The sequence below is a fragment of the Sinocyclocheilus anshuiensis genome, unplaced genomic scaffold, assembly GCF_001515605.1.
Source record: "Sinocyclocheilus anshuiensis isolate Anshui unplaced genomic scaffold, SAMN03320099.WGS_v1.1 scaffold954, whole genome shotgun sequence".
Lineage (NCBI taxonomy): Eukaryota > Metazoa > Chordata > Actinopteri > Cypriniformes > Cyprinidae > Sinocyclocheilus > Sinocyclocheilus anshuiensis.
This window is the reverse complement of record NW_015536527.1, coordinates 249,913-261,104: the sequence shown is the minus strand read 5'-3', so window position 1 is coordinate 261,104 and position 11,192 is coordinate 249,913. Positions and strand designations below refer to the sequence as shown.

The window sequence follows — 11,192 nt, the reverse complement described above, 5'->3', positions numbered from 1 at the left end:
AAAGCAGCGAATGGGCTCAAACATTAGCACGTCCAAGAGCATTCTTGCGATTTGGAATTAAATTATCCAACAAAGCCTGTCAGTTTGGTCAGAAAACTACATTTTCCAAAGTGACAGCATTACAAAATCACCTTGACAAATGTTCAGTCACATGGGAACCGTGAAATATGTAAAAATAAGGATGACAGCAGACAACGGGGTGTTAGTTTGCGGAGTCACAACAGAAATAAGTTTGTTTCTATATAAGGGTCATTCCTGGGCAGCTACAGCAGGACAGCACAAGATAAACTGTAATATAACTGTAGTGATCAGCATCTGCAGCACAGAGCAGTAGGACACATTTGCTACCCAGAACCCCCTCTGGTCCTGTGTCATAACGGCCGTGAGCTTGCTTATGTGTTTCGAATGCCAAGAGCCTGTTCCAGCTCCTGTCTCCTTTGCTGAACCTTAGAGAACAAGATTGAGAGAAACGTCAATAAAAAGAAGAGTGATTTTCCATGCAACCTTTGAGATTTCAAATATTTCAGTGGCTAAATAAGTGTAAAGCATTACCTTTGAATAGAAATATCGGCACACAGCCTCCTGAGCCCAGGGTTGGTAGTAGAACTCGGCTCTTCTCTCCTCCTCCGGGTTTCCAACCACATCTGTCATGGTCTGCAAGGATGCCGAATTCAGACGTCAGCAGAACAAGATGTAACAGTTACTGATTAATGCCTTTTGTCTGGAGCAACACACTTTCTGCAACGCTCAATCCCAGTGAAATACATGCAACTGCTTCGCAAAAGATGCTATATTTTTAGACTGAAAAATTATGATTGAGCAAACAGTTGCAAGCTTTATTTTCCCTAGCTGTTTAGAAATTCAGCATCCCATACAACTGCCTGTGAAACACCCCGCCAACCCCCACAGTCATTACAAGTCTAGTCAGTCCACTAAGTAACACTCAGCTGAGCAAACAGACAGATGGAGAAAGACTACAGCTCTGGGCGAAGGTTAAACAACCTCTTCCGACAAGCGAACTAAGAACTTAGCAGAAGAATTTATGAACCCTGCAGGTTTTATAAGATAAAATAGAACTTCCAAATTCATGTTCAGTTAAAATACAATGAAATTACAGTGCAACTCCCCTTAGTGCAATTTAAAAACACAATAGGACATTACATATGTATCCATAAAAACATGGCATTATCATGGAATCAGGGTAAAAAGTGTGGTAATGCCACTACTTCTTATAGTATTTGGACTCACCTTCAAGTCTCGGCACTGTGACTGGAGCCAGTCGTTGATGAAGCCCTGCGGGTCTCGTGCGAAGCTCAACATGAACTCCCTTTGAGTCTTCAGGTGGTTAATGGTTTCGATGGTCTCATGAATCTACGAGAACAAGCAAACATACATGAGGGATCATGATTACCATTATACAACATGTTATTTATACAACAGTTAGTTCTGGTTCACTAGTTTTGATGTGTACTCAATATAAAGTTCTTTATTGAACTGTTGTATAAGAGCAATCACACTCCATCTTGCTTAACATCATACAGGTTTTACTGTAGTCTCATATTTCATAAACACAAACTGGCACTAAATACAAAGGTCAACCACTGACTGTGAAGGACACATTTTGACTGTTGCAAACTGACTAGTGGTTCAACTGGGTCAAAGGGGAAAAGCAAAAAAAATGGTCACACTTATGTGTATGACAGTTGAAAAGCCTGGCGGTCAATATACAGATAATATAATATTGGCCAATGAATCACAATTCCACTTTTGATTGAGTGCAGTGCCATAGAAATGATAGAGGAACCCAAATGAACTGAACTTTAACCCACAGATGATTTATCTCAGCAATTCAATCAATTCACTTGAGCTGAAAATTATGATTACAACAAGCATGGAGTAACTGTGGCAACAATGTATCCACGGTGAGTCTGGTTGCAATCCCTGAAGTGGTTACTAGACTACCAAAGACTCTTAGCAAACAGTAGAATAAAATTAAACATGTCCAGAGCCGACAGAAAGCAGGATGCTTTTTCCTGGACCACTCCCTGGCTTCTATCCGCAACAAAACCGTTTGAAAACATTCAGACCGGCGTGTTGCCAAGAGCCACTTTGATATGCAGCAGACAAGCACAGGATGTGCAACAAAACATCAGTGCAAAGGCAACGGCAGAGCTCTCCCCTGCAGTGATGTGCCGAGCACTTTGAAGACTGTTTGTCCAGCCAGAACAAGGAGGCTTTCGGCCATATGCAAAACTTTCATACCTTGTTGTCAAGGCCTGCAATCTCTTGCTGACTGGCCGTGGAAAGCAGGAAAGAGTTCATCTGGGTCTTCAGGGTGTCGTCCACCTCCACGTCTATATCATAGCACGCAGTCTTCTTCTGGTCGTTTGGGTCCACGCTGAGATACAAAGGGATATTTAGGTGTTTAATCACTGACGAAGCAGAAACAAAATTCTGAGTGACATCATGTGGGTGATGGTCACCTTATGACATGGTTGATGATGATTGGCTCGGGGGGCATCAGTAGTGCATGCAGCCGTTGAGGAATCTCAGAAAACTTCATCCTCTGTGTTTCAAAGATCTAGAACAATGAGAATCAAATTATTGGATTTCAAAGATCTTGAATTTGGAAAACCAAAGAGTATTGGTTTGCAAAAATATTGAGTGAGAACTGACAATTATTGGGTTTCAAAAATCTAAAACAATGAGAATCAACAATTACTGGGCTTTCAAAGATCTCAAATGAGGAGAACCAACAATTATTGGTTCACAAAGTTCTTGAATGAGAACTGACAATTATTGGGTTTCAAAAATCTAGAGTGAGAAGAACTGAGGCAACTAGGTAAATCTTTAACAAGGAGAACTGACAATTTTGGCTTTTAAATATCTCAAGGCAAACCTACAATGATCAGGTTTCAGAGATCTTGAACGAGGAGAACCAACAATTATTGGTTTCCAAAGATCTTGAATCAGAACCAATAATTATTGCATTTCAAATATATAGAATGAAAAGAACTGGGGCAATTGGGTAATCTTATCTTTAAAAATATATATATATATTAATAAGGAGGGTTTCCAAGGTGGAGAAACAGCAACTAATGGGTTTCAAAGATCTTGAATGAGGCAAATTGTTGATTTTTTGGGTTTTACTGATTTAGGAGAAGCAACAATTATTGGGTTTCAAAGATCTTAAACAAGGAGAACCATCAATTATTGAGTTTCATAGATTTAGAACAAGAACCCCCAACAGTTATTGGGTTTCAAACATCAAGAACAAGAAAAAACATACATTTCTTAAACAGATCTGAAGCCATTAGCATTACAGCTATACACTGTAAAAATTCCTGTAAATTTACAAGGAAATTTAACTGTAAAATGCTGTTTTCATATAATAACAGTACGTTACTGTTTTTTACGATGCATTGTGGGATATGTTGACCAGCAACAGTATGATACTGTTTTTTAGCAGCATAATACCATATTTTCCCTTGTACATGTGCGCATAGGAAGACATTTTGGTTTATCTGCACGAGGTCATTTTGCAGCTCTGCCCTTTATTGTTTTATTTCTAAAGTACTTATATTACTATTAAATATTAACGTTTAAACATCCAATTAAGCTTTTGGGATTTAAATTGGATTCGCGACCGTTTTAATCAGCAAGTTACCACAGGAGGGTGAGCCCTTTGTACAGACTGGCATCATATCACACACAAACCATCTTGCTTAACATCATACAGGTTTTACTGTAGTCTCATATTTCATAAACACAAACTGGCACTAAATACAAAGGTCAACCACTGACTGTGAAGGACACATTTTGACTGTTGCAAACTGACTAGTGGTTCAACTGGGTCAAAGGGGAAAAGCAAAAAAAATGGTCACACTTATGTGTATGACAGTTGAAAAGCCTGGCGGTCAATATACAGATAATATAATATTGGCCAATGAATCACAATTCCACTTTTGATTGAGTGCAGTGCCATAGAAATGATAGAGGAACCCAAATGAACTGAACTTTAACCCACAGATGATTTATCTCAGCAATTCAATCAATTCACTTGAGCTGAAAATTATGATTACAACAAGCATGGAGTAACTGTGGCAACAATGTATCCACGGTGAGTCTGGTTGCAATCCCTGAAGTGGTTACTAGACTACCAAAGACTCTTAGCAAACAGTAGAATAAAATTAAACATGTCCAGAGCCGACAGAAAGCAGGATGCTTTTTCCTGGACCACTCCCTGGCTTCTATCCGCAACAAAACCGTTTGAAAACATTCAGACCGGCGTGTTGCCAAGAGCCACTTTGATATGCAGCAGACAAGCACAGGATGTGCAACAAAACATCAGTGCAAAGGCAACGGCAGAGCTCTCCCCTGCAGTGATGTGCCGAGCACTTTGAAGACTGTTTGTCCAGCCAGAACAAGGAGGCTTTCGGCCATATGCAAAACTTTCATACCTTGTTGTCAAGGCCTGCAATCTCTTGCTGACTGGCCGTGGAAAGCAGGAAAGAGTTCATCTGGGTCTTCAGGGTGTCGTCCACCTCCACGTCTATATCATAGCACGCAGTCTTCTTCTGGTCGTTTGGGTCCACGCTGAGATACAAAGGGATATTTAGGTGTTTAATCACTGACGAAGCAGAAACAAAATTCTGAGTGACATCATGTGGGTGATGGTCACCTTATGACATGGTTGATGATGATTGGCTCGGGGGGCATCAGTAGTGCATGCAGCCGTTGAGGAATCTCAGAAAACTTCATCCTCTGTGTTTCAAAGATCTAGAACAATGAGAATCAAATTATTGGATTTCAAAGATCTTGAATTTGGAAAACCAAAGAGTATTGGTTTGCAAAAATATTGAGTGAGAACTGACAATTATTGGGTTTCAAAAATCTAGAGTGAGAAGAACTGAGGCAACTAGGTAAATCTTTAACAAGGAGAACTGACAATTTTGGCTTTTAAATATCTCAAGGCAAACCTACAATGATCAGGTTTCAGAGATCTTGAACGAGGAGAACCAACAATTATTGGTTTCCAAAGATCTTGAATCAGAACCAATAATTATTGCATTTCAAATATATAGAATGAAAAGAACTGGGGCAATTGGGTAATCTTATCTTTAAAAATATATATATATATTAATAAGGAGGGTTTCCAAGGTGGAGAAACAGCAACTAATGGGTTTCAAAGATCTTGAATGAGGCAAATTGTTGATTTTTTGGGTTTTACTGATTTAGGAGAAGCAACAATTATTGGGTTTCAAAGATCTTAAACAAGGAGAACCATCAATTATTGAGTTTCATAGATTTAGAACAAGAACCCCCAACAGTTATTGGGTTTCAAACATCAAGAACAAGAAAAAACATACATTTCTTAAACAGATCTGAAGCCATTAGCATTACAGCTATACACTGTAAAAATTCCTGTAAATTTACAAGGAAATTTAACTGTAAAATGCTGTTTTCATATAATAACAGTACGTTACTGTTTTTTACGATGCATTGTGGGATATGTTGACCAGCAACAGTATGATACTGTTTTTTAGCAGCATAATACCATATTTTCCCTTGTACATGTGCGCATAGGAAGACATTTTGGTTTATCTGCACGAGGTCATTTTGCAGCTCTGCCTTTTATTGTTTTATTTCTAAAGTACTTATTACTATTACATATTAACGTTTAAACATCCAATTAAACTTTTGGGATTTAAATCGGATTCGTGACCATGTTTTAATCAGCAAGTTACCACAGGAGGGTGAGCCCTTTGTACAGACTGGCATCATATCACACACAAACTGGTAAGAAACTCTTTTTTTTTCTCTCTTTTTTTTTTTACCTGCACATCCTAAACTTTATCTGAGTAAAAAATTACTGTTTTTTTTTCTTTTGTGGTTACAATTTTAGAGTGAAGTTCAAACCGTCTATTATCTGCTGCTGTTATTTGAAACTACGCTTTTGGTTCTATCTGTAAGTTATCGAGTACACGGCTAAATATTAACATACATTATAATGAGCCAGCAAAGCGTAATTTGATGACAGGATAGTGTGTTTTAATCATGGAACAGTAACGGAGTAAGATATGATAACATTGTTAGCTCGTTAGCATATACTCAGACTGCATTTGATTTGTTATTTATTACCGTCACACAATTTATGCAACGGACACATGTCCCAATCTTTATCTAAGCAAAAGATATGTGTGTACGAACAAAATTCATAATTCTTGCATGATTACTGTGAACGTGTGTATTCAAACCACTGCTAGCGATTGCAAAAATAGCAGCAGATGTGAAGTTCAACTACTGAAGGCTGACTTTGTAGAGAAGCAAAGGACTCATTCTTTAAGAAAATGTAAGTTTGCCTATTGTTTGTTCAAGTAATCATTCACCTAAAAATTTTTATCTCATCATTTACTCAACCTTATGTCTCGGAGGACAAATGAAGATATCGTAGTGGAGAAATTATGTCTGTTTTGCCCATACAGTGGAAGACCAGTGGGAACCAAACCTTCGAGTTTCAAAAGGAACATAAAGGTATGATTAATCACCAGTCATTTTGTCTCATATCAAGATATCAGACCAAAGGACCACAAATTAGAGACTGGAATTGCAAAATGTACGGTGAAAAATGTTTTCACCCAAACAAATTGAATCACTTCAGAAAACTGGCTAAATCATGTGACTAATTACCTTTATGCTCCATTTACTGTATATGTCTTAGTATTTTAAAGTTTGATCCCCATTTTCTTTTGCATTTTTTTTTTCAAAACAAATGGTTGGTAAAATACAAATCCGCATTTGCCAATTTAAACTCCAATATGGCTGATACTTTACTGAAGATGATCTCCAGTAAAGTATCATCCATACTGGAGTTTAAATTGGCAAATGCGGATTTGTATTTTATAAACCATTTGTTTTGAAAAAAAAAAAAAATTAGCTGGTGTTCACTGAAGCCTAATTTGAGAGTACATTTGTATTTTATGAACAAATAAAAACTTTATGGATGTTTGTATGCATGCCTGTTTTAGGGCATATTGTAAAAGTTTATCTATTGTTGTATCAGAATAAAATAACAAAACATAACTTAACTTTGTTCTCTTTTGTAATACACAGTCAATTAGAAAATGCAGGGTATAATATAAATGTAAAATTGAGATCATGCGGTTATGAGTAGTATGTAATTTAACAGATATATGCTGCTGAATTACAGTTGTACACTGTAGATGACAAAACTGCATTTTGCTGTTAATTTTAAAAACGGTAGCACACTGTATTTTTACAGTATGATGCTGGCAACCACAGCTGCCAGTAGATCACCGTTTTTTTACAGGGACATTTTTTACAGTGTACTGTCCTGGTTAACCAACTTTCAAGCCTCTGGCAGCAAATATATGGACTGTGCAAAATCCACCTGACTCATACCGAACACAAAAAAGGCAAGAGAATCTGAAGAAGTAATATTGTGAACAACTAGCTTATATGCTACTTCCTACAGTCAAGTCTAAGCAAACATTTCCAGTTTAAGACACCTAAGATTAGTGAGGTCAAAGCTTCAAAAGACAAACTCTAATGTTTGTTACCTGCTGGAGGTATTTATCACAGTTAATGAACTCTCGTTCATGAGGGTCCTGGAGTTTGTGGGTCTTCACGTACTGCCACAGAGCCTGAATGATCACGGGCCGCGTTTGAGTGTGGATCCCCAGCAACCGGGCAAGTCTGGGGTCCAACTTAAACTGAGGAGGCTAGAAAGAGAACAGTTTGTTCCATTAGTCACAGTTACTCACATCGTGGAGTGGTGCCACCTGCTGGTAGTTTCTGAAGAACAACAAGGGCTAAGTTTGGAATAGCATACTTCATGCATTATGTATACAATGTATATTGGTGCTTTGTCATGTTTGTCATCACCTGGTAGTCCAGCATGAGCAGCACAGTGCAACGGACGCCAACATCTCCAGGCCTCTTCACCTGAAATCCATCAGTCTCCTGAGTCGTGGCTGTTCGGTGCCACTGGAAACAAGACAAAGGCACTTTAATTAGTGACAAATGGCACAAAAGTGGCAATACAAGAGATCTAGTGGACAGTACATCAGTAAACTAAATTTAAAGCACTACAGTTGAGAAATGCACATTTCTGCATCTCACCTCCACCAAATGATTGTCAGGCCCATATAAGTCTTTGTCCAACTCGATCACTAAAGACTTGAAAAAAGAAGAAAACTTCCTCTTCTGCTTGGTGGCTTCATACTTGGACACAGCATTCTGAGACAGAAACACATTCAGAGTTTTCAGAAATAATAAACAATAAAGAGTTCAACTTGAAAGTCTGTGAGATGACAGAATCTCGTTTACGTCTTCAAGAAGTCGTCCCTCCACACGCAACTCCCAAGATGCAACGGTTCCTTCACCATCCTCTGCATCTGGTTTGGCAGGGTTGAAGGTGTTGGAGATAAATATCCGAAGTTTTCTTTTTTGCTGCACAAAACAAAGTTACACCTTTTGAACAATTGTAGTTCAAGATGGAAGCTCAGACACAATTTTTCTTCTAAAGGAGTCAGGACAATTTTGGTAAAGAGTCTGCATGTACCTTGATGGGTCTTTTGAGAGCTTCCTGAATATCAAGTCTTTTGCGCATGATGGTCTGGTCGAGCTTTCTCTCAAACGCTAGCAGGTCCATGTACGCCTGAGACTCGGGAACAAGCTCTCTGATCTGAAATAAAGCCACAGAGAAAATCAAGATCATCTACAGCTTTTTGAACCATATCTGTTGAGCGGTTTTTAATCCTCCACAACTTTGTTTTTAAGTGTCTATTTGAGATCCACTGGAAGTCGTGGCCTAATGGTTAGAGAGTCGGACTCATAACCCAAAGGTTGTGGGTTTGAGTCTCGTACCGGCAGGGATTGTAGGTGGGGGGAGTGAATGTACAGCGCTCTCTCCCACCTTCAATACCACGACTGAGGTGCCCTTGAGCAAGGCACCGAACCCCCAACTGCTCCCCGGGCGCCGCAGCATAAAATGGCTGCCCACTGCTCTGGGTGTGTGTTCACGGTTTGTGTGTGTTCACTGCTGTGTGTGTGCACTTTGGATGGGTAAATGCAGAGCACTAATTCCTAGTATGGGTCACCATACTTGGCCACATGTCACGTCGCTTCATTTCTTTTTGAATAATGCATTCAGCTAATATCATCTATCAAGGTTTTTCTTACTTGCATGGGTTGAAAAGTATACAGGAAAAAAGGATACCAATTACATTAACATTGAAGAGCTTTTGCAAAAAAAAAAATTAAAGTATAAATAAATAATCAAGGCTATCTATTTGTACTTGTAATTACACATCTTGAACAATTAAAGACTCTTCAGACACATTTGGGGATTTAGAATCTAACAAATTTCATGGCCACGTACTCTCTGAGGTAGGATTTTATCTGCCATTTTCTTCTTCTTGGCACTGAAATGAAAAAGAGCATTGTGTGAGAGAGTGATGGATCTATTTAAGCACTTCAAATAAATTCTGTTACTTAATCATCAAATGAAGTGTTAACTGGACTTACTGTTGGTTGCGATTCTGTTGCTGGACCTGTTGGATCTGATTTGGCGGCGGTCGCTTGCGGGACGGGTCCATGACCGGCATACCGGGGCGGGACACTGGACTAGCCCCGTAACCTGGGGGTCCCATGGAGGGTCCCTGAGGGGTCATTCGATTGGCTGGAGGCATTCCTGGTCTCTGCAAAGGCAGCAATGAAGGACAGTTACCCAAATGGGCAAAAAGCACAAGACCAGCTGTTGTGATGTGAATTCTTGTTTTGGCTTAGTATTTACAGAGCAATATGAGATAGCAATAAGACTTATCATATAGCATAGTACAAATCAATATTTGACCAAATAATAATACATATAATTTAAATATTTACATATAATAAGGATTTAATTATAGAAAATTTGATATAAGTTGTTGAAATTAAACATATTAAAAAAATTATTGGATTTTATATTGCGGTCATAAAAAGGGTAACCACTATAAATACCAAAGCATTTAGTGATTTGTTTTCAAATACGATTCTGTTAAACAGCACCATTGCTCTGGCTGATGGTTCCCCTCTCATTGTAAATGTCAAGAGCCAAATACTGGAGTCTATTCATGCCTGAAAAGGGCACTTAAAAGTGCACAAGCTGTCGAGTTCATTTATCAAGTCCCAAAAAGAAAATGCAATGTGTTAATTACTTTATGTGAATCATAAATAACCTTGAATCTCAACAACTGGAGAGTGCAAACGCGAGCTACTGCTTTTCTCCTAAACAAAAGAGTACATGTGTTCCAAGGTTTCGCTGAAGTTCCCACACGAGCACAAAAAAAATAATACATCCTTGAATGCAAGACGTGGCCAGCACAAATTCTCAGCATTTTTTTCTCCTAAATGTGAAACTTGTGATAGTCAACAAACCTTGACGATAAAACGGTATCGATATTTATCAACGGTACACCTTCGGGCCGCCGGGTCCCATCCGTCCCGAGGGCGTACCGGGACCCATACCGGGCCCTGCACCAGCTACCGGCGGCCCGGGTCCCATCGGGGCTCCGCCGCCTCCGGGTGTCGCAGGCTGAAAACCACTACGCGCCGCCATCTTCTCCGCGAGCCGCAAACAGACGACGCACCACCGGTGAGATGTGAACGAGTATCGCGAGAGCGGAAGAGCACCAACGACGAGCCGTGACGGAGTCTCGCGAGATGTGAAGAGATCCCGCTTGCGCACTGACGACATCTGAAGACTATTTATTCGGTATATATTTTGATTTTTGGAACGTGCTCTTTCAGGAAAAAGAAGTAAGAATGAATATACAAACTTTCAATATATATTTTTTATTTTATCTTTTTTTTTTTTTTACATAGTATTTACTAATATTTTTTTTTTTACTCAAATTTCCGGATACTTGTTATTCTAGGTAACCTTTTTTTTATACATAAATGCATTTTTTTTTGTACGAACCCACTACTGTAAATTTTTCTAGTAAACTGTAAACTATAATTTATAGGCCTGTGTTATGTCTTTGGTGTGACTTTTCGATTCTTTGAAAAGTCAAAAACTACTCATAGTGTTTAACCTTAAATGTCCTTAAATTTTATTATTATAATTTTAATGTTTTTTTTTTCTAAAATAGTTTTGTTGTTCTATAACTGTTCATACAATTTCATGA

The 11,192-nt window shown here is 38.7% G+C and overlaps 1 protein-coding gene across 1 annotated transcript; it reads right to left on the bottom strand.

Moving 5' to 3' along the window:
- Window positions 1-241: 241 nt before the first annotated feature.
- On the bottom strand, window positions 242-10,677 carry LOC107694342 (SWI/SNF-related matrix-associated actin-dependent regulator of chromatin subfamily D member 1-like). The gene is given in 14 exon segments (XM_016494030.1): window positions 242-446; window positions 553-654; window positions 1,249-1,371; window positions 4,461-4,596; window positions 4,682-4,779; window positions 7,581-7,742; window positions 7,906-8,007; window positions 8,143-8,259; window positions 8,350-8,472; window positions 8,585-8,707; window positions 9,404-9,446; window positions 9,550-9,722; window positions 10,281-10,282; window positions 10,447-10,677. Coding segments are annotated over 14 exon segments (1,533 nt in total). The 5' UTR covers window positions 10,622-10,677; the 3' UTR covers window positions 242-392.
- Between the last annotated feature and the right edge of the window lie 515 nt (window positions 10,678-11,192).